The 24,074-nt window shown below is 47.9% G+C and overlaps 1 protein-coding gene across 2 annotated transcripts in view; it reads right to left on the reverse strand.

Moving 5' to 3' along the window:
• Positions 1-2,146: 2,146 nt before the first annotated feature.
• Positions 2,147-24,074, reverse strand: part of LOC119955304 (podocan) — a 35,514-nt gene continuing 13,586 nt past the window's right edge. Inside the window, exons 1-4 of one of the 2 annotated variants that reach the window (XM_038781384.1) lie at positions 17,281-17,365; positions 16,604-16,681; positions 8,002-8,869; positions 2,147-3,584 (exon numbers count right to left, since the gene is read on the reverse strand). In XM_038781384.1, coding sequence (XP_038637312.1) covers positions 2,498-3,584; positions 8,002-8,869; positions 16,604-16,681; positions 17,281-17,296 — 2,049 coding nt within the window. In that variant the 5' untranslated portion in view covers positions 17,297-17,365 and the 3' untranslated portion in view covers positions 2,147-2,497. Of the gene's footprint in view, positions 3,585-8,001; positions 8,870-16,603; positions 16,682-17,280; positions 17,366-24,074 lie in introns of those variants that run through there. The other variant, XM_038781385.1, reaches the window with a different exon arrangement.

The following is a 24,074-nucleotide window of genomic DNA, read 5'->3' on the forward strand; positions in this document are numbered from 1 at the left end:
CGCATATGCGCGATGACGTCATCCGCGCATGTGCGGCTGACGTCATCGTGCGCGTCAGCCGCCGTGAGTCTTGGCGGCCGGGTTTAGCGAACGTTCGCTAAGCCCGCGCTGCCGTTCTTCCCGGGGCCGCGATGCTAGCCCGACCAGGGGGGGGTGAATCGGGTCCCGGGAGGGGGTGCGGAGGCTGCCGTGAAACACGGCCGTTTTCACGGCAGCCTTTACGACTCTCCGCATTTGCGGAGAATCGCGCCCAAAGGTTGTCTTGAGGCAGTTTGGAGGGTTGCTTGCATTGAGGGTTGATTCATTAATGCTAGTTAATTTTTATTGTTAATTATTTTCAGAAGAGGAGTGTATTCTAATTGGCAATACATGACCAGTGGTGTCCCCCAGAGATCAGTACAGGGGCCTTAGCTTTTCATCATATTTATAAGTGACTTAGGTGAAGAAATCGGGAGCCATATATCTAAGCTTACTGACAACGCTAAATTAGCGAGCAAGTTAAGTAATAGTGTTGATGGGCAGGAGGTTGCAAAAGGGATTGATAGATTAAGTGAGTGGCATATGGAGTTCAATTTGGGGAAGTGAGGTGATATATTTTGGACCTGAGAATGATAGTTCAAAGTAGTCATTCGCGAGCACAGAGCCGAGTATTGCTGAAAAAAGTGACATATTATCAAAACTTTTCTCCTTCCACTCATCAGGACAGACACAAGAATACCAAATTTCAAAGGGAAAAACATTTCACACTGGATGAGAAAATGGTACTGATTGATTAGCAACTGGACTCTGATTTGTCAAGGCATTGCCATGGAGAATGCAGCAAGGAACAGTTGCCCCCAAGCTTTTGCTTAAATTCAAAAAAAGCAAGTCAACTCTGGTTGAGGATTGCCATTGAGAATGCACGAGGGAACATTTGCGCCCCCCCCCCCCCTCCCCTAGTTTAATTGAAAACAATGTTTGCAGAATAATTAGATGTGATTTATGATTGGACAGAACTGACTGACCAATCCCAAGTATTTTAAGAATTATATTAGTAACTAATTTAAGATTATGGGCGGGATCTACCAACCAATCCGTCAATGTTTTTCGGTGTCGGAGGCGGCCCGCCAGTGGGATTTACTGGTCCCGCCATTGTCAACGGGATTTCATGTTGACTGTGCCCCTCGTTGCTGGGAAACCCGTACACCATCGTGGGACCGGAATATCCCCCCCGGCGTGAACAGCCGGTAAATCCCGCCCTATCTGTCAGGTTTGCAATGTAGTTCAGTTCGCAAGAGGCGACATGTATTTATTTTCAGGACTCTGTCCTCTTCAATAAGAAAATATATATCCAGATATTGCATCTTTTTCAAGGGAATAAAAGTACTGGGGTCAACTGATACTTGGTGCATTCCCCATGACAACGCCTTGAGCAATCAGAATCCAATTGCACACCAATCAATGCTCTTTTCTCATGCAGTATGAATTGTTGTTCCTTTTGAAATTTGGTGTTCTTGCATTTGGTCTGATGAGCACACAATGAAAAGTTCCGACAGCATGCCTCTTTTCCCATTGATCAGAGTATTTTCGAAATTGTGGGAAATTACTAAAGGTGAGAAACTTTGGGGTTCATGCTCAGAAATCACTAGAAAATACTGGAAGTAGGGGGGGCTGGAATACAAATGGATGGAAATTACATTACAGCTGTAAAGAGCTTTGGTGAGACTGTATCTGGGCCATTGTGATCAGTTCTGGGCACTGTACCTGAGGAAGGATATATTAGCCTTGGGATAGCTGTGGCGCACATTCACCAGAATGATACCAGAGCGTGAAAGAGTTAAATTATGAGAATAGGTTTTGCAGATCAGTATTGTGTTCCCTCAAGTATAAGGGGTGATGCAATCAAGTAGTTTTAAATGTCTAAATGAGTAGGTAGGTAGGTTGATTGTTAGATAGATAAATTCAGTTGTTAATAAACAAAGTGCATTAATGAGATCCACTTATTAAGTGCCGCACTAATGAACATCTGCTTATTCTGATGTGCAAAAGTTGCTTTTCAGCTGACGGCTCCTAATTAGTGCTGTAGCCTTCTGCAGATTGTATGTGTTCGCTCAGGTGCGTTGGTGAAAGGGGCTGAGTCGAATGTGTTCAAACATGGAAAAGAGTCTCTTTATTCATATACGTCAATCTACATCTACAAAATACAAAGGGAAACACATTAAAGATACAGAAAGCCCCTGTTACATGTTCCAATTCTATTACAATACAACTTTACCTGGCCAATTAGAGCACAGCCTTGTTACTTTTTAAACTAATACTCTTCATTGTATCCAAAGAAAAAGAGTTCCATTCTGATATATCACAGGAAAGAAGGTAGAGTTTGCACAAAAGATTTTCAGTCTGTTTTGCCCTGAGTGTAAAATAAACCCTGAATAAATTGGGAGCTAGAATTTGAGCATGCGACCATTGTGAAATCTATCCTCTGGACTGAAAACAGGACTCATTTCCTCTGTGAAGCTCACTCAAAGTGAATCACCTGATAACCCCGAAGACATCTCAACGCACGGGCATCCATTTGCCTCAGGTCAAAGTTGTTCTTCTCAAGGCGTACAAGTATGAGGCGACTCTTCCCCCACTGGTGACCACAGAGAGAATCTCTAGGAATGTCAGCAATCTGATTGTTATGGAGGTAGAGGTATTGCAATGTTGAAGGTAGCTGACGGGGGACATAAAGTAGTCGATTGTGACTGAGGTCCAAACACCGCAGCCCCGCCAAGCCCCTGAAAGCACCAAAGGCCACCAGTGAAACTTGGTTGTGCGATAAGTAAATTTCCTCCAGGTTCAACATGTTCGGAAAGGCATCTTTTCCAATCAAGGTGATGCCGTTGGTTTGTAGAATTAGCTTCTTCAAGGAGCGAGGGAGTAATTTGGGGATGGCGGTGAGGGAATTTTTGCTGAGATCCAAATATTCAAGCTTGCTCATGTGCTGGAAGGCCTTTTCCCTGATGCCTTTGTTGTTGAGTTGGTTGTCGTGGAGACTAAGATATATCAGCGCAGAGGAATTGGTAAACACCTTGTCTGATATTTTCCGAACCTGATTTCCTTCTAAGTGTAACTCTCGAAGACTTGTACTCAAATTTACAGGGACGGCAGTCAACAGGTTGTGGTTCATTTTAATGATTTGCAAGTTGTGCACTGGCTTGAATGCTCCTGGAGCGATGGACTCATCCTTTATCTTATTGTTATTAAGGCTGATGATTTTGAGATTCTTGCAATTTGCCAAGACATTTGACGATATCATACTGATGTTGTTTGAGTTCAGCATCAGTTCTTCCAGAGTGTGGGGTAGATTGGCAGGGACACTGGAGAGATTGTTCTGGTCCATGTACAAGCGAGTCAGCTTCTGCATGCCTTCCAACGTGCCCTCTACCCCAATATCTGTCAGCATGTTATTGTTGAGGACCAGAAATTCCAGCAACATGTACTCATTCAATAAATCCAATGGAATTAAGTCGATCTTGTTGTTCATTAAGAAGAGATTCCTGGTGTTGAATGGAATTCCATACGGGACCTTATTCAGGCCTTTATCTGAGCACTGAACAATCCTGAAAACAAACATTTTGGACTGAGGCAAAAAAATAATAATTTCAAGGAACCATACTGCTGGTCTTTAATTGTGCGAAAATTCAGTAGCTTTATCAAACTATTAGTGATCACAGTTTTGGAAGACGGGGTGGAGGAGGTGGAGGAGGGGGGAACAATGCTCAAGAGTTCAGAGCAGAAGGTTCAGAGAGATAGTGGTGCTGCAGTGAGTTACAGAGAAAGAGAGTTCTGGGACCTTGGAGGGTTTACACAGAAAGGATGACAATTTGAGAAAGGCAATGCCGCAGAGTGATGGATTAGCCAAGAATGCAGGATGCAGAGCTTTAACTGAGGTGAGGTTTATGGATGATGAGGGATTTATGGATTAATCACTTGAAGCTCTTTGATTATTTTTTTGTTTTTGACACAGGGGTCTGACATTCCTGAGCTCGAAATCTCTGGTGTAAAGCTGTATACACACTATGGTGAATGATTCCATGTCCTCTGCATCACCAAGGCCATGGACCTCTGCCAGTCTCCACCCCACCGCAACCCATCTGCCGCTGAAACCCTCACCCATGACCTTGTTTTCTCCAGACTTAATTCTTTACTGTTCTCCTGGCTGGCATCCCAACTACCACACTCCTTGAATCCATCCAAATAGTTGCTCTCCGTGGAAGGTCCTGAGAGACCCTTAATAAATCCAAATCTTTCTTTCAGCTGAGGTGCAGCAACTCAAAATTACGAGAAACATAACAGCCCGAGTTTATAGTATCAAAACAATTTTATACCACCTCAGCAGTGAAATGGTTAACGTGTATGATTGGCCACGAGCACTTGTGTTTCAGTCAGAGGTCCAAAGCTGTCAGCCACCCTGACATTAATCAAACAGCCTTGGCTTCCCTCGAGAAACAGAAGCCCTATTGTTGAGAGGTTTCCCTGCAGCTGACAGGGAGACTCCTGTGAGATGCGGAGACTAGTGGAGGCTATCTCTCTGTCTCCAGTGCAGCTGCCAAATCTCAGCATGGGCGAAAGTAACAGACCACACAGTCCACTGGAAAAGAAAACAGAATTGTGCCAGGTCACAGAATTCAGAGACGACCGTGTGGACAAACTGAATCATGGCTGGGATGTTTTATAGCTAAAACAACCAGACTGACATTTGTGTCTGATTTCCAGGGCTGCTGTAGTTCTGCAGTCTTGTTTACTGGTTATGTCTCAGTCATGCTTTGTCAGGGGAGGAAGCCGGGTGTTGAAGTTATTGAAGCATTTATGGCTTAAGGAGGAAGCTTTTCACCACATTGGGTCCAGCCAGTCCCACTACCCCGTTTGATCCCCACATCCCTGAAGGTTTATATCTTTCATGTGCCCATCCAATTTGCTTTTGAAATCATTGATCCTCTTCTCCTCCACCACCCATGAAATCTTTCTGTTTTTAGTATATTCCTGCCCTTTTCACTCAGTCGTTTACGATCCTGAGGGGTTTTGACAGGGTGGATGTGGAGAGGACGTTTCCTCTCATGGGGAAATCTAAAACGAGGGGCCACTGTTTAAAAATAAGGGGGTCGCCCATTCAGCAGAGCAATGAGGAGAAATGTTTCCTCCCAGAGGATTGCGAGTCTCTGGAACTCTCTTCCTCAAAAGGCACTGGAAGAAGAGTCTTTGAATATTTTTAAGGTGGCTCTAGATAGATTCTTGATTAAGAAAGGGGTAAAAGGTTATCGGAGGTAGGCAGGAATGTAGAGTTCAGGTGGCATTCAGATAAGCTATGATGTTATCGAATGGTGGAGCAGGTTCGAAGGGCCGAACGGCCTATTCCTGCTCCAAGTTCTTGGGCTGGATTCTCCACCCTGTCCTTTGCAGTCTGTCAGCGGTTTTAACAATAAAACAGTTTGAAAACCATTGAGCTGAAAAAGCTGAGACTTGTGAAAATTTCCAACCAGTCCTAGACATGCAGAACCCTCATTTACCTTTTCCAAAATGGCTGCTGACCTAGCAGGGAGACAGTGGTGTTGTGGTAATGTCACTGGATCACGTAATCTTGGGGATGCAATTCATAATGGAATTTATAATTGAATTTTCAAAAAAAGGAATCTGGAATTGAAAGCTGGTGATTGGTTTGCTGGTGCTCTTTAGGAAAGGAAATCTCTAACTAGACTGGTCTACATGTGATCCTGGATCCACAAGGATGCCATTGACCCTAAACTGCCCCTGAAGGGCAAGTACGGATGGGCAACAAGTGTTACCCTTGCCAGTCATGTACTCAATGCATGAATGAATTAAAGTAAAACACTCTGGTTGTAAATCTGTGTGTGTCCCACCTGTCATGTTGGGAGCCTAGTGGGCTCTTTGACCCCCTGGGAATTGGGTGATGCACAGGTGGAATGTTTAAGATAGGAACATAGGAATTAGGAGCAGAAGGAGGCAATTCAGCCCCTCGAGCCAGCTCCGCTGATCTCTTCCTGGCCTCAAACCCATCCTCCCTATCCTTTCCCCATATCCCTTTAACCCATTTTGTATCAGAAATATATCTATCTCCTTCTTGAAACCATTTAATACTCAGACTCCACCACACTATGGGGCAGCGAGTTCCACAAATTCACCATCCTCAATGAGAAGTAGTTCTCCCTCATCTCAGTTCTAAATCTACCACCTCTCAACCTACATCTGTGAACTCTCATTACCCCACAAGGGTAACATTTGGTCCACATTTACTTTACCAATCCCTTATAGTATTTTATAGACCTCAAGCAGATCCCCTCTTATCCATCTAAACTCCAGTGAGTATAAGCCCAAACTGTTTAATCTCTCCTCATATGTCAACCCTTTCATCCCCGAATCAGTCTGGTGAACCTCCTCTGAACTGCCTCCACATCCTTCCTCAAATAAAGAGACAAAAACTGGACCTAATACTCCAGATGTGATCTCACCAACATCCTATACAATTGCAACAACACTTCTCTACTTTTAAACTCTAGTCCTTTTGCAATAAACGCTAACATTCCATTTGTCTTTTTAATTAAACGCTGTACCTGCATACCGACTTTCTGTGATTCATGAACAAAGGCACCCTGATCCGTCTGCCCAGATACATTTTGAATCTGTTTTCTATTTAAATAATAATTTTCCTTTCTATTTTTTTGTCCAAAATGAATAACCACACACTTATCCACATTAGTCTCCATCTGCCAAATTTTATCCCAATCTCTGAGCTTATCTGTATCCAACTGTAACATCTCCTCTTCATGCCTGCTCCCCACTTATTTCCGTCTGATTTGGCCTTGCTAGAAGAGCTCCTGAGGCTGTTTTAAAAGCTAGGAAGTAAATTAGAGGAGAGAACCAGGTTGAGGATGAGCAGTTTACTGGCTTCTTGCCCCCCACCTTTAAGGGGGAGGAATGATTTAGTGTGGGGTGCAGTAGATGGGGCAATCAAGGGCAAATTAAGTGGATGTGGACCAAGGGGTTGCTGGGGAGGACAGGAAATGGGTTGAGTGGTTATTTGAAATGAGAAACGGTGAAGGTCAGGACAGGGCTGAATTGGAGCTGAAGGAACGGCTAAGAGGAATGATGTAGGGTTGAGGGAAGGAGAGGGAAAGAGTACTGGGGAAGAAAGCAGAGGAGAAATAAAATGTTAGAACAGAAGAGGAGACACAGAGGACAAAACTGCAACATGAAGAAGCAAATGGATGACCAGGTTTACCAACATATTACCAGCATCACCACAGAAGATCAATTAGCAATTACTATTTTAACTTATTTTCATGAATTTTACATATTATAAGTGGAGAGATGCAATCGGATGCTATTTTAACACATCGTCTGTATAAACTGAAATTCATGCAGCTCAATCCCGAGAAATAGTGGGCCGCATTTTACGCTACCTCACCAGCAGATTTGAGCATGGAGCTGTGGGGTGGGGGGGGCTTGTAAAACTCCCCAGGTGTCCTCCCACAGCCGTCATGCCCACCCCAACCTGTCTGCAATATTATGGGGGCCATGCCAGGCTGAGGACAGTTTGCCCATCTGCCCTCGCTCCAATTCAGCCCCTAACTGGCCAAATAATGGCAACTTAATGGTCACCTGCTGACCAGACCCAAGTCTGAGGCCAATGGGAATAGGTCAAGGCTGGGGATGGGGAAAACCCAGCAGGTTAAATGCTTGGGCCTCAGGCAGGAAAGGTGGGTGCTCATTCCCCCAGGTAGTCTGGGATACTCCGTGTCCATCTGGTATTCCCAACCCAAAATCCCTCTTCACTGCCACTGGGTCAGAATCTGTGAACTCTCTCTCTAACAGCACTGTGGGTGTACGTACACTACAGGGACTGCAGCCCCCGCCCCCTCCCCCACCCCTCCCCGGTTCTTTCATCATGTGAGACAATTTCATGAGTTAAGTTTGGATTTTGTTATCACTGACCATATTAACATACAATATAAACCATACCTTCCATAGCAAGCACACTGAGGAGGGCAATAATTGTCTTCAAAGTAGGGAAAAGGTGTCTGCTTCACTTTGCTTTCTCCTGTTTTGGTGTTTTTCTTGGTTTTGACCTTCTGCCGCTTTTTCGGTTTCACACGAGCTTCGGGCTTCTTGATGCTCAGTTTGGAGGACCTTGGCTTCTGAGATTTCTGGTGTTTCTTTGTTGGTTTGGTGACTTTGTGTTGTTTTGGAGGTTTGGCGATAACGTTAGTGATATTCTTCCCTCGCACTAGCCCCTGATGCGCGGTGATGGTACCGTTCCTCAATAGTTTGAGGATTGAGGCGCCTGCTTTCTTCCTCGCTAACTTGGGTGTTGAAATCTTTCCCTGTGGTGACTTATTGCCTGTCGTCCGGTTGCTAAAGTATAGGGAAGAGTTAGAGGCCAGGCGAACATCGTGGTTCACAGTAATTGGCTGTTGAGCTGGTATTAGGCTTTTGTTGACAGCAAACTTTTGAATCTGATTGGTTTCGGATTTAATCGAGGCCTGAGCGGTGCTGACATTCATTGTCAACATAGAGAATGGCCTCAAGGTGACACTTATGTTATGGAGCAGGAAGGTTGCTATCGTGGTATTGCTGAGGTGTGATAAATTAGGGATTTGATTAAGACTGCTGAACATTGGAGCTTCAGGAATACGACCATTGCCAGTCTTATTGCCAAACACGGGAGCCACATGCTCGGCAACATTGGTAGCAACAGCAACTGTTGTGATATCTGATACTTGCAGGTTGGTGCCATTGGCTTCTTGAAGCCTGGTCACATTTTCCAGAGCCTGTGCCGACATGAGAATGGTCCGCACTATCTGCACCTCTATCTGCCTGCTTTCCGTAGCTGTTGAAAGAGAAGGAAACACAGGTTTTATAATTTACAAAATGGTATGTACAGACAGCTGGAATTTCTTCCAGCGAGTAGATTGGGAGAGGGCTTGGAAGTAAAAACATCCATTCATACTATTTCTCAGCCCACAAGCAGTGCTGAAAAGGAACTTACCTCATGGCTCCAGTCCTCTTGCCTCCTTTTTGCTGCTAGGTTTCCTGAACCCTGGGGTCCATTCAAACTTAAAAGCTGTTAAACTTTGAGGCATTTTTTATTTAAGCAACGCTGAAGAGCAAGTTACTTTGTCCCCCTACTACACTCATGTGAATGCGTTTGAGGCATAAGACCATAAGACATAGGAGCAGAATTAGGCCATTCAGCCCATCGAGTTTGATCTACCATTCAATGACATCATGGCTGATCTGATACAATCCTCAACTCTATTTTCCCGCCTTATCCCCATAACCCTTGATTCCTTTACTGATTAAACATCTGTCTATCTCAGCCATGAACATACGTAATGGCCCAGCCTCTACAGCCCTCTGCGGTAAAGAATTCCACAGATTCACTGCCCTCTGAGACAAGAAATTCATCCTCATTCCTGTCTTAAATGGGTGACCCCTTACTCTGAGATTATGCCGTCTGATCCTAGATTCTCCCACAAGAGGAAACAGCCTCTCAGCATCGACCCTGTCAGGCCCCCTGAGAATCCTGTGGCCGAGTTTCAGCAGACTAAATTCCGCTGTCGGACACATTTAGTGAGCTGTTCCTCGGTGACTGCAGCGCCAAGAAACATCCTGCTATCCAACGGCACTTTGCCATTTCTTTTGGCCTTGGGGAGATTCTCTCCGCCGAGGCTGCACTGAGAGGATTTCCTGGAAAGGCTTCTCACAGATCTGGCGCCATTTTCCCCGGCCGTAACAATCTTCCCCTGGGAACCACCCCCACCCCTCACCCCTCTCCAAATGATTAGACCCCCCAGGACCTAACCCCTGGTAGTGCCAACCCGGCACCCTCTGGCACTGGGAGGGCAAGATCGAGATTCCGCCAGGTGGAGCAATTTGGGCGACTCGCGATTGGCACGGACCCAGATTTGAGACTCGCTCATGATTCACCTGTTGCACCCGATGCCAGGTGCCATGGGGTCGCTGAATCTTGCCCTGTACGTCTCAATAAGGGTCCAGTTACAGATCTTCTTCCACCACTATCCTGTCCCAGTTGCAGTGGGAGAGGGGAGTGTTAACAATCCCCCATTAACTCTGTTTCTCTCTCCCCTTGTGTTACCTGATGGCTCACTGAGTGTTTCTCGCTTTTTCTGTTTGCACTTCAGGACCGGGATTCTCCCCTACCCGGCGGGGCGGGGGGTCCTGGCGGGATGGAGCGGCGTGAACCACTCCGGCGTCGGGCCGCCCCAAAGGTGCGGGACTCTCCGCACCTTTAGGGGCCAAGCCCTAACCTTGAGGGGCTAGATCCACGCCGGAGTGGTTGGCACCCCGCCGGCCGGCGAGAATGGCCTTTGGCGACATGCCAGCCGGGGCCGAAGGGACTTCGCCAGCCCGTGGAAGTCCGCACATGCGCCAGAGTGTCAGCGGCTGCTGACATCATCCCCGCACATGCGCTGGGGAGGGGGTTACTTCCGCCTCCGCCATGGTGAAGACTATGGTGAACACGGAAGGAAAAGAGTGCCCCCACGGCACAGGCCCGCCCGCCGATCGGTGGGCCCCGACCCCCCGGGGCCAGATCGCCCCGCGCCCCCCCCCCCCCCCCCCCCCCCCAGGACACCGGAGCCCGCCCACGCCGCCTGGTACCGCCGGTAAGGGAGGTGGTTTGATTCACGCCGGCATGACAGCGGCGGGACTTCGGTCCATCGCGGGCCGGAGAATCGCCGGGGGGGGCGCTAACAGGCGCGGCGCGATTCCCGCTCCTGCCGAATCTCTGGTGCCGGAGACTTCGGGAGACAGTGGGGGCGAGATTCACGCCAGCCCCCGGCGATTCTCCGACCCGGCCGGGGGGGGGGGGGGGGGGGGGGGGGGGGGTCGGAGAATCCCGTACCCAGGTTTCCAGCAGCTACAGTATTTTGCTTCTTCTTGCAGTTTAATGGATGATAACAACACCTTGCATTTATGCAGCACCTTTAACACAGTCACAGCATTCCAAGGCACATTATAGGAGCATTATCAGACAAAATCTGATGAGCCACGTAACAAAGTGATAGGGAAGATGAGCAAATGCATGATCAATGGGTTTTAGGAGCATTTTAAAGAAGAGAAAGAGACGGAGAGATTTTGGGAGGGAATTCCAGGACTTATAGGACAGGATGGGAAATTATAGACCGGTTAGCCTGACTTCAGTCATTTGTAAGGTTTTAGAGTCTGTTATTAAAGATGAGATCGCAGAGTACTTGGAAGTGCATGGTAAAATAGGACTGAATCAGCACGCCTTTGACAAAGTGAGATCGTGTCTGACAATCTGTTAACGTTCTTTGAGGAGGTAACAAGCAAGCTAGACAAAGGAGAATCAGTGGACGTGATTTATTTAGATTTCGAGAAGGCCTTTGACAAGGTGCCGCATAGGAGACTGTTAAATAAGTTAAAAGCCCATGGTGTTGAGGGTAAGATCCTGGCATGGATAGAGGATTGGCTGACTGGCAGAGAGTGGGGATAAAGCGGTCTTTTTCAGGATGGCAGCCGGTGACTAGTGGTGTGCCTAAAGAGTCTGTGCTGGGACCACAACTTTTTCCAATATGCATTAATGATCTGGAAGAAGGAACTGAAGGCACTATTGCTAAGTTTGCAGATGATACAAAGATCTGTAGGGGAACAGGTAGTATTGAGGAAGCAAGGGGGCTGCAGAAGGATTTGGACAAACTAGAATGGGCAATGAAGTGGCAAATGAAATACAATGTGGAAAAGTATGAGGTTATGCACTTTGGAAGAAGGAATTTAGGCATAGACTATTTTCTAAATGGGGAAATGCTTAGGAAATCAGAAGCACAAAGGGACTTGGGAGTCCTTGATCACGATTCTCTTAAGGTTTACGTGCAGGTTCAGTCGGCAGTTAAAAAGGCAAATACAATGTTAGCATTCATGTCAAGAGGGCTAGAATACAAGACTAGGGATGTACTTCTGAGGCTGTATACGGCTCTCAACAGACCCCATTTGGAGTATTGTGAGCAGTTTTGGGCCCCGTATCTAAGGAAGGATGTGCTGGCCTTAGGAAGAGTCCAGAGGAGGTTCATAAGAACGATCCCTGGAATGAAGAACTTGTCCTATGAGGAAGGGTTGAGGATTCTGGGCCTCTACTCTTTGGTGTTTAGAAGGATGGGGGGGGGGGGATCTTACTGAAACTTACAGGATACTGCGTGGCCTGGAAAGAGTGGACGTGGAGAGGATGTTTCCACTTGTAGGAAAAACTAGAACCAGAGGACACAATCTCAGACTAAAGGCACGTTCCTTTAAAACAGAGATGAGGAGGAATTTCTTCAGCCAGAGGGTGGTGAATCTGTGGAACTCTTTGCCACAGAAGGCTGTGGAGGCCAAATCACTGAGTGTCTTTAAGAAAGAGATAGATAGGTTCTTGATCAATAAGGGGATCAGGGGTTATGGGGAGAAGGCAGGAGAATGGGGATGAGAAAATATCAGCCATGATTGAATGGCGGAGTAGACTCGATGGGACAAGTGGCCTAATTCTGCTTCTATGTCTTATGGTCTTATTTTATTTTATTCATTCATAGGATTTGGGCTGGCTATTGCCCATCCCTAATTGCCTTCGAAAAGGTAGTGATGGGCTGCCCTGTCCTGGATGGCGTTGAACTTCTTGAGTGTTGTTGGAGCTGCACTCATCCAGGCAAGTGGAGAGTATTCCATCACACCCTTGACTTGTGTCTTATAGATGGTGGACAGGGGTCGGGGAGTCAGGAAGTGAGTTAACGCTCTTGTGGAACCCAGGTAGCTGAAAGCACGGGCCATCAATGTTGGAACAATTAAAAATCGGGGATGTGCATAAGGCCAGGATTGGGAGGCCCCAGATATCTCAAAGGGTTAGAGAATGTTCCAGAGAATGAGAGATGAGACCATGGATCAAGATGAAAACAAGAGTTAAAATTGAGGCACTGTCAAACCCAGGTTGGTCAGCAAGTACAGGGGTGATAAGTTTTGGATAAACTCAAATTTATGCAGAGTGCAAGATGGGCTTAGAAGGCTGAAGGACACATTACCACACACAAATAAACTTACAATGGCTTTCTTCATTTATAGCTTAGCATTTATTGAATTGGTCAAGCACCACTGTACTTCTGAGTGATAAACATGAGGAACGCGCTAAAGACGTGATCCAAGAGAGCCGGGAAACATCATTGCGTACAGCAAGGACAAGTTCATGAAGGTCAGAAAGTGTGTCAGAACTCTGAAAAACAGTGAATCAACTCTGATTGCACATTCCTGCAACACCCCGTAATTTGGAGCTGAAAATAAGTGTTTCGGTGGACAACTTTACTTTCTCCGGAGAGCTAATTACACGGAGAGCACAGAGGTCAGTTTGACTGGTGCAGATAATGGCTACTTTTTTTTCTGAAGGTTGAAAATTACAGACAATCAACATCTTCCTCGTCGTTATATTTAAGCAACGGTTATTACCAAAACAGTTGTTGCTTGCATCAGTTATCTGGCTAGTCTGCAAGTGCGAAACAACCAACAGTCCAGGTGGGCTGTGATTGGCCGATTTGTCTTTGTTTCCACAAATGGAACTGGGTTTTACAGGATTACCCACAATCTGCAGCCATTTTGGATTTGGTCATTAAATTCAACAGGAGGTACGGTCATTGACCTTTCAGCAAAGAAATGGCAGAAACATAAAATCAGATTCCCGATCCTTGGGCATTCCTAATACAGGAACATGAGGTGGCTTTAGGAGCAAACAGCAATAAGCAATCTTATCCATAGATTACACACAATGAATCTGGCATGGCAGGCTCATGAAAATCCAAAGCCTAAGAACATGAAACTGTAAGAAGATGTAAATGGAAGACATTGTTTATCCAGTCTTTCAGGACTCAGGGCCAAAATGTTTGACAGCCAATAAAGAACACCTTTTGAAAAACACTCCCTGTTGAAATGCGGCAACTAATTTGTGCACAGCATGCTTCCACAAACAGCAGCGTGTTGATGACAAAGTAATCTGTTGTCAGCGATGTTGGTTGAGGGATAAATATTGGCCAGGACGCCAGGGAGAACTCACCTGCTCTTCTTTGAAACAGTGGCCACGGACCCCTTTACGTTCATCTCATCTGACTTAGAGACAAGAGACCTCTGCCCACTGAGTCACGGCATGGGCTTCCACAGGGCATTGTGTCCTTTCTGCCAGACTGCTTCCCCCACCCCTCCCCCTCACACGTGCAGGGACTTACTAACTATGTCCTTGTGAGACGGAGGTGAAGAGGATGCCAATGAACCAGAAATCAGTCACACTGGAAGAACGAAGCTGAGTAGGGAGCTGGTGAGGGCAAGGAGTTGGAGGTTGGCAGACACATTGCTCAGTAAGGTGACCTGTAGGGCCAACTGTACAGAGTAGTGAGGACCATGTCCAGGTAGGCATTATACATTCCATAGACTCCATACAGTGCAGAAGAGGGCCATTCGGCCCATCGAATCTGCACTAACTCTCTAAAAGAGCATCCTACCTAGGCCCACTCACCCTCCCTATCCCCGTAACGCCACATAACCTACACATCTTTGGACACTAAGGGGCAATTTTAGGATGATCAATTCACCTAACCTGCGCATCTTAGATAGATGTACTGGAAAAGATAACTGACAGGTTATTTTTATCTAACAAGCAATGTAATTCTTAATTCATTTGATCCCAGGGGCGGTTTAGGCAGTTAAATTATGAGGGGCAGGAAACATCAACTTGGCATTTATTCCTGTCACGATGGAAGGTTCAGGGCTGTGCGATTATGGCGTTCAAAATGTTAAAATGATTTAAGAGGGTAGATATGAAAAATTATTTGATTGATTGGCTGATCAAACCATACAGCATGTTCCTTCAAAACAAAGAACAAAAAAGTACAGCACAGGAACAGGCCCTTTCCTCCAGGCCTGCGCCTACCATGCTACAGATAGAATAGAATCCCTACATTGCAGAATGATGCTGTTCAGCCCATTTAATCTGCACCGGATCTCTGAAAGAGCACCCGACCTAGGCCCAAAAGCCCCACCTATCCCCATAACCCCACCTACGGACAATTTCCCAAGGCCAATGCACTTAACCTGCACATCTTTGGAGTGTGAGAGGAAACCTGAGCACCCAGAGGAAACCCACGCGGATATGGGAAGATTGTGCATACTCCCCAGAGACAGTCACCTGAGGTAGGAATCAAACCCGGGTCTCTGGCGCTGTGAAGCAGCAGTGCTAACAACTGTGCCACCGTGCCGCCCTCTGTATTAGGCAGAGTACAGAGTACGCAAGCAAAAAGTATGCTCACAAAACCCAAAATCAAACACCCACTGTTGATGTGATTTCACGACTGGGCAGCACTTGCTGAACAATTCTGAGTGTGTGACACCAACAATCAATTTCAGATAATCAGTTGAGCTCATAACGCGTGGCACAATTACAATTTCTAGAAATGACAAACATTTATAGGCAGGGACCCGTCAACTGCAAACAAAAGGAATTGTTCAAGCCTTTCACCTTTTTTGAATGGCCCTGGGAGATGGGGAACTATAGTTCCCATTGCTTTCCCCCTCTGCCAATCAGAGCTGACTTGCCAACCAATCATCACCCTTTTCTCCTGTGGTATAAATTGTTGTGTTTCTTTGAAAGTTGGCACTCTTGCCAACCTGGTGAGTGCAAGTTGGAAGCAACGTCACACTCTCTCTTTGTCTCTACAGCAATATTCAAACTATGGAGCATTAAGACTGATGAGGCTGTTTGAGAGGGATATCAGGAAGCAATTTTTCACACAAAGGTTGGCAGAAATCTGGAATTCTGTCCCACAAAAATACGTTGGGGCAATAGGAGCCTTGAAGGCTGGGATAACAGTTTTATTGAACCTGGGTAGTAAACAACATGAAGCTAAAGCAGATAGATTGAGTTGAGCCACAGATCAATCATGGCTTAATTGAATGCGATGGAACAGGCTCGATGGGCTGAATAGCTTCCTGTGTTCCCAAATGACCTGAGAGTTCAATTTCTTTTCGGATTTAATTCTTAATTTCCTGTGCAACGTGCGCTGCTCCATCCACTAAAATGGATCATTTAGCAAGGCATCACCAAATTGCCAGGAGCAGATTGCAGTCATAAATACTGGGTGACTCTGGGGCAGGATTTCCCCCCTGGCCTTCAGAATCCAGCTGACATGGCCGGATGGGGGATACGACCCCGCACTGTGTGCGCAACAGTCGCCTGACTGTGATTCCCCCCAAATTGACCAATTGATTATCCCAGTCAGCCTCCGATAATTTGATCGGCCTTTAACGTGATCAGTCGGCTACCCGCTGCTTGTGGGCAGGTAGCCTTTCCTCTGCTCCCCCACCCACTCTTCCCCCCCCCCTCCCCCCCCACCAGACCACCCTGAAACCCACCTCTGGGAAAATGTCCCAGGAGCGAATGAATCCAGCCAACAATGTGAATTTATGCGATTTCCCACCTCAATCGTCACCCTTATCTGGACCCAGCGATGTGTTGATGCTTGACACAGAAGGAAAGTTCTGTGTTACACCACACTGGGCAGTTCTTGATGCTACTCACTGTTTTGTGAATCGGTGGCTGAAGATTGTAGCAGCAGTGAAGCCCACATCAACGTCGCTGCAAAACTCTTCATTTGGCCTATATTAGAATGTATAATGAAACATGCACAGAGTTAGAAAGAATAACAGAATCTGCAGCAATTTAATTTGACTTGCAGAGAATGTACAGCCTGGAAACAGGCCATCGACCCAACTGGTCGTATATGCTCCACTCAAGGACTCTCTCACTTTATTTCTTCTCATGCTATCAGGATATCACTTTTCCCCTCATGTACTTATCTCGCTTCCCTGGTGAACATCCATGTTATACACGTCAAGCTCCAAATTCGAACCATTCCGTGGGTAAATAAGTTTTTCCTGAATTCTTTAGTAGGTTTATTAGTGACCGTCTTATATTTAGTACCCCTAATTTTGTACTCTTCAATGGGTGAAAGCATCTTCACCACGTCAACCCTATTAAACCCCCTCTTTAAGGTCACCCCCTCGGTCTTTTTTCTAGAGAAAAAGAGTCTCGGCTTTTCAACCTTTCCCCTTCTCAGTTCCAGGATCTTCATCTGTGAACTACGCAGTGTCGAGCATGATACATGCTTTAAGTGCAATTTTACAAAGTAACATATGCCTGTTCAATTTAGGAAAACATGCACAATAACGACTGAAATCTATCCCAGCTGACACTACCTTTATAGTTCTTCATTTTATTTTGACTTTCACGTTGCCTACGTCCTTGACTCCATCTGAAACTCTGGATCACTGTCGATGTGAGATGCTGATGTATCGGGGATGGGCTTGGTGCTGCACTGGTATATATGGCCACAGTTACTAACAATCCCAACGAGGACGTTGATGTGACAGAACTCCCAGATTTTCACAGACAAACACTAAAAGGGGAAGCATTTCTTTGCAGGTCTGCCGAAAAAGGTCACAGGTCATGCAGGAACAAGAAGGAGACTTCTATAAAACAATTGCATTCTGCAAGTTGGGAACTTAATAGCAACCAGGCGGTGCCATTGTGACACTTTCTGCTGGTGGAACTCTCCATATCCAACTTGTGTATCGTTACCTGATTATTGATAGAGCTGACTCTCTGACACAGAAATGCCTTCCCTGCCTTCTCATGTTAACTGCAGTCATTATTACAAATGTGGACAAGTTCAAAGAAATGAACTGAGGCAGGGTGAATTTTAAAGAATGCACCATTTATTTTTCCTTCTAAGTAGTATTTGCCCCAGTAACAAAGTTTCGCTGACAGAAATCTCTTGGAGTAAACGGACCTCACAATACAGAGCCTGAGAACACAGAGATTTTACACTAAGGTGCCAAAGGACAAGTCCTGCATAAAAGGCCTCTTTTCCAAACGCCCTTCAAAATACCAAAGCACTTATTTGCTCTCATTTTTCTGCTGGTCTTCACGAGGGTTCCTGGAGCCTAGGGTCAGGCAAGGTCACAAGGTGACAGTGTTGCAATGTCGCAGTCTATTGCAATGGAGATCTTGCAGCAAATTCTCATTTGCTACAGGTCCTGACATAGTCAACATGCCTGGGGGTTAGTAAGTAACTGTCAGCTTCAACTTTGATGCCATCTCACTGGTAGACATATTTTTTAAAAAGCTAAATACTGCTGGAAATCTGAAATAACAACAGAAAATGCTGGAAAAACACCACAGGTCTGACAGCATCTGTGAAGCGGGAAACAGAATTTATATTTCAAGTCCGCATCACTCTTCAGATATATTTTATAAGAATCTTCCATAGACATATTCTAGGTTAATTGAAATTGGGAGCGGGTTCATTGCCTGCCGTGGTTGAATAGTCAGGATGAGGACATGCTCACCTGGCATAAAATCATTATGGCATAGAAGGAGGCCATTTGGCCCTCGTGTCCATGCTAGCTGTCTCTAGTGCATCCAGTCAGTCCCATTCTCCCACTCTTCAAGAACATAAGAATTGATAAGGGTATGAGGATACTGGGCAGGGTATTGAGGGGGAAACTGCCCCCCCCCCCCCTCTGCGGGACGGACCAAGAACCAAAGGGCATAGATTTAAGATAATTGACAAAAGAAGCAATGGCAACGCGAGGAAAGATACTTTTACATAGCGAGGGGTTAGTTAGGAATGCTCTGCCTGAGAGTGCGGTGGAAGCAGTTTTAGTTGAAGCATTCAAAATGGAATTAGACTGTTATCTGAAAAGCAAGAAAGTGTAGAGTTAATGGGGCAAAGGCGGGAAATGGCATGAGGTGAGTTGCTCATCTAGGGAGTGGGTGCAGACAGGATGGGCCAAATGGCCGCCTCCAGCACTGTAACATTTCTGCGTTTCTGTGAACATAAGAAATAGGAGCAGGACTAGGCGAATCGGCCCCTCCAGCCCGGTCTGCCAATCAATAAAATCACGGCTCATCAGATGTGGCCTTAACTCCACTTTCCTGTCTCCCCTCCCAGATGGCCACTCAGATCATCCGATAACTCCCAGCTCTCAGATCCGTATTCCAACCCTGACTGTAGGCTGGGACCCAGCAGAAATCATTGCTTTTCTGGTGGGCTGGAAAGAGAGTTGACATGGGCAGCAGGAGGCCTCTGCTGGGGATCCCACATGGAGCGATCATCAATAGTCAAGGTGGGTCATTGAATGTACTAAGGTGATTCCGATGTTGAGGGGTGTGGGGGGTAGTGTGGAGGTGTGTGGGGGTGGTTGAGTAGCCCAGGGAAAGACAGGGCCAAGGGTTCCAATGTGGGGCCCCAAAGAACATTTTGTCCCAGTCCTCAAGGAAAGAGAAAATAAAATGAATAAAAACTTGTCTAGGCCTCATCTGACCCTGGCCTGTCCCACCAGATCTGTAGTGAAAAACAGCCCACACTCAGGTCACCAACCCCAATCCCCCACACCCTGATGTTGTCACATGATCTATATATTTAAAGAGAATCCCAGTTGTGCTGGGGGGAGGCTTTCTTTCCCCCGGAATCGAAAATTGCAGGAACAATGCTTTACTTCCGGGTCAACAACATCACAGAGAATGAGCGCCGGACGGCCATACTGTTGATGGCCTGCGGGAAGCACACATTCGGATTGACCAGGAGTCTTACATACCCATCGGCACCAGATACACACTCATTCAACCGACTCATGCCACTTGTGACACAGAAACATTAACCCGACCCCGGCAGTGATCGTTCAAAGGTATTGATTTAATATGGCGGAATGGTCCCCCGGTGAGTCCGTCACCGAGTTCATATCACGGCTGCAGAAGATAGCTGGGTTTTGTGACTGTGGAACTGCTTTATCGGATATGCTCTGCGATCGTTTGGTCCGTGGAATAAATAATGTGCAAACTCAAAAAAATGTATTTGGGCGAAACTTCCCTGACCTTTCAAAAGGCACGGCAGGTTTCTTTGTCCCGCGAGAGAACAGAACGCGGCGTCTGGTGCACTATCAATTATGAGGGCAGCACGGTAGCATTGTGGATAGCACAATCGCTTCACAGCTCCAGGGTCCCAGATTCGATTCCGGCTTGGGTCACTGTCTGTGCGGAGTCTGCACATCCTCCCCGTGTGTGCGTGGGTTTCCTCCGGGTGCTCCGGTTTCCCCCCACAGTCCAAAGCTGTGCAGGTTAGGTGGATTGGCCATGATAAATTGCACTTAGTGTCCAAAATTGCCCTTAGTGTTGGGTGGGGTTACTGGGTTATGGGGATAGGGTGGAGGTGTTGACCTTGGGTAGGGTGCTCTTTCCAAGAGCCGGTGCTGACTCGATGGGCCGAATGGCCTCCTTCTGCACTGTAAATTCTATGATCTATGAGCTATGATCTATGAGAAGGCGAGCGTAGAATGTAATCTAGGCTTTATTACACTGAGATGTGTGGCCTCCTACAGCAGCTGACGAAATGGCTGCTGTACGGGGAGCACACATATTGATACTCTACCTACTAGGTGGAGCCAGCACAGGAGTACAGGAGCCTTACCGTAAAACACATATATATATATACAATATACATCAGTGGTGACTACCACCTTCACCCCCTGTTAAAAAATGAGTCCAGAAGAGGTGGTGGAGAACTATACACAGAAAGTTGTGTTTAAAATTACAGATAATATTACAAATTCAGGCGGTCCGGTGCCTTGATCTGTCGTCGAGAGCGCCGCAGTGCTGGTGGCGACTCAGGCGGCGGCTTAGTCTTCGGTGACTCCGGGGGCGTGTCGAAATCCTCTTCATCCCCGGGTGGGAGCAAGGGGAGGACGGATTGTCCCGGAGCGGAGGCTGTGGTGGGGTGCGCCGGGGGACGGGAGGGTGGCGCCGGGGGAAGGGAGGGAGGTGTGTGTGGAACCAGCTGGTGCCAGGTCTCTGAGGGAGACTGTGTCTTGGCGGCCGTCGAGCCACCCTAAATAAGCGTACTGCGGGTTGGTGTGGAGTAGCTGTACCCTCTCAACCAAAGGGTCCGCCTTGTGGAGTCGAACGTGTCTACGGAGCAGAACGGGTCCTGGAGCTGCCAGCCATGTTGGGAGCAAAACCCCAGAGGTGGACTTCCTAGCGAAGGCAAAGATACGTTCATGGGGGGTTTCATTAGTCGCGGTGGACAGGAGCGACCGAATGGAGTGAAGTGCGTCGGGGAGGACCTCCTGCCAGCGGGAGGCCGGGAGATTTCTGGACCGTAGGGCCAGCTGGACGGCCCTCCAGACCGTCCCATTCTCCCGCTCCACCTGCCTGTTTCCCCTGCAGCTAGTTGTAGCTGGTCATCCTTCTCGAGGCATGGGACGGCAAAGGAAAATTGGGAATATTGTTGACAGGATTCACAGGATTCGTGGATTTTCGTAACAGCAAAACTGGCGGCGAACCTGGATCGATTCAGCGACTGTGGAAGGGCTAGCACCGGCTCCACGTGGAACACAATCGATTCCAATGAGTAACGGCGCGGGATTTGCCGGGTCCATGATTGACACTCGGGAGGCTGACAAACTGCAGCAGCACATACACATTACACTCCCCACACACACAATCATCCCAGCCAACAAGATGGCACTGGTTGCACACCCCTGCAGCTGATGGGTCGGCTGAGGCCAGCGGGCACCTTGGGGTGTGGCCTGGGGGGACACCCCCATTACCCATGGCCCTAATTTCACAGTGGACATCAGCAGCATGCGCAGCTGCATGGCTGCACTGTCAGCTATGGCAATGGTGCTCCATGCCTGTCCACTCCAACCCCACAGCCCACCTACTGACTATGCCTGTCCACTCCAACCCCACAGCCCACCTACTGACTAACCCCCCCCACCAACTCCCCCTGGCCAGAGGCACAACTGTTAGAAAGCCATGGTGATGTTGGACACTTTCCGTACCCCCTCAGCAGCCACGCCACCAGTTTCATGATTTTTGTAAAGGCACAAGTGAACCACGGCGCCGGGAGATCAGCTCACTGGGTGGCAGAACATCGTGGTGGCTCTGCAGAATACCGGGTCGAGCCTGCTAATGACATGCAAACGCCGTTTACTGTACGTGCGTTCAGGAATGCATTCACGCCGCTGTCGAGATGACAGAAAATTGCGATTTGGCGTCAAATGGGCTCCCGCCGCGATTTTGGCATTGAAACTGATTCTTCACCCAATGGCATTTTGCGATTTCGGCTTCAGCCAACGAAGAATCCCGCCCTTGAGGTCTCGGATGGCGATTCAACAGTTCAGCGCCTCCTGCCGATTGTCCAACACGGCGTTCCTGCCGCAGACGATGTTCCCCTGCGAGGTACACACCGATCTATCCGGCACATCAATTACACAACGATTTACCGGAACCGAAGAGTGTCCAACGTCCTCCGCATGCTTTTCCTTCTCCTTCCCATCGGTCGTTGAGGGGGTCTTCAGGCTTCATGGGGGAGGAATGCCCTAGACTTATGGGGGGAGGGAAACGATTATCTTCCCCATGGTTCTTGCGGAGTACGAACTGAAGGGTGAGAGAACTCCATTTACCTTTGTATAAAAGGTTGGTCAGTAAAGCACTGACTAGATGAAGATCCGGTAGGGATTTACCGGGAAGTGTATATAACATTATTGTAAATAAATCACTAGGCGCATTTCTCCGGAAACGTTTCGAAGTGTGGTAGTGAACGGGAATTGCCGTGATTTCACGGCGCTCAGCCCAGCAGGGCCGGCAATGCAATTCAACATTAATTGGTTCACTTAACGATGCATCACTGGCTTCTTTTATTAAAAAATGTTTTTTATTGGACTATTGCAGAGTATATTTTGCCATTATGTACACAGGATATGATATATCTGTATATATGTCAGTAGGCATCCGTTCGTGCCGGAGAGGCACTTCCGGAGGGCAATCCTCGAGTGGGTCTGGTGCCGGTGTTGCCCCTCGCTTCTCCCAGTCGGATTTTGCCGCCGTTGTCTTCTCGTGCACGCTGCCGCTTCATCCGGCCCTCCCGTCCTCCGCCTGTGTTCTCCTTTTCCTCTGTTCCTGTGGATGTCAGGTTGGTTAACGTTTCCCTGCCCCCCCCCCCCCCACCTCCCTGGTTCTCCTCTATTATTCCGTGTCTCTTCCCTCCTCCCCCCCTCTGCGGTTCACCTTTCCTTTCCTCCTCACCAACCCCCACCCCCCTCTGTGGTTCGCCTTTTCTTCCTCTTAGAATGAGTTGTCGTCCCCCCGCCTCCCGTCCTATCTCCCCCTCTCATGTTTTGGCTGCTTTCCCCTGGTTCCTGGCTACCTGGCTATTCTTATCTGGGACTTCCCTCCGTCCAGGGGGCCCCCGCCATGGTCACCCGCTATGTGGCCGTCACGCGGGTAGCCCCCTCCACTTTGGGGTTTCCCTTCACCCAGAGGCCGTACTGGGCGGATGCTTGCAGTGATTCCTTGTTCCGAGCCTTTGGTTACGGCACTCTATAGCCCTATTGCTGTTCCTTTTCTAGCCTTGTTTGTCCCTCCGTCCCTGTGTTCCCCCCCCCTACCCCCCCCCCCCCCCCCCCGTGCACCCCCCAGTCCCTCCCTTTCCTCCCCCTCTCCTGTATATCCCTCCTTTGTCCCTCTTTCCCCTGCTCCTGTCCCCATTTGCCCTCCTGGCTCTGTTGAGTGGTCCCACCCGCCCTCTGCCTGGCGCCGTCCCATCTGTTGGGGGTGCACTGCGGCCCTGCTTTTTTGCATGTCCCCGGTGCTAGCTTTGTTGCTAGTGTGCCCCCCCCCCCCCCCCCCCCCCCCCATAGGGAGTTGCTGTCTCGCTTCTCCCCTGCCCAGCCTCTGCGTTTTTTCGGCCACTCTTCCCCCGCCCTACCCCGTGCTCCCCCTGTTTGCTCACCCTTCTCCGCTACTCTCATACCCTTGTGCTGGGGCCTGGTTTCCCACCTATGTCGGTTTGTTGGGTAGCGGTTTGATTTTTGTTCAAGGTGCGCTTGCCATGTTGGGGGTGGTATTGCCTCACCCCCCCCCCCCCTCCCCGTCAGCGTGTTGTTGCCCCTTACCAGGGGCCCCGTGTTTCTACCCTCGCTGTCGGTTT

The sequence above is a fragment of the Scyliorhinus canicula genome, chromosome 20 (genome assembly GCF_902713615.1).
Source record: "Scyliorhinus canicula chromosome 20, sScyCan1.1, whole genome shotgun sequence".
Classification (NCBI taxonomy): Eukaryota; Metazoa; Chordata; class Chondrichthyes; order Carcharhiniformes; family Scyliorhinidae; genus Scyliorhinus; species Scyliorhinus canicula.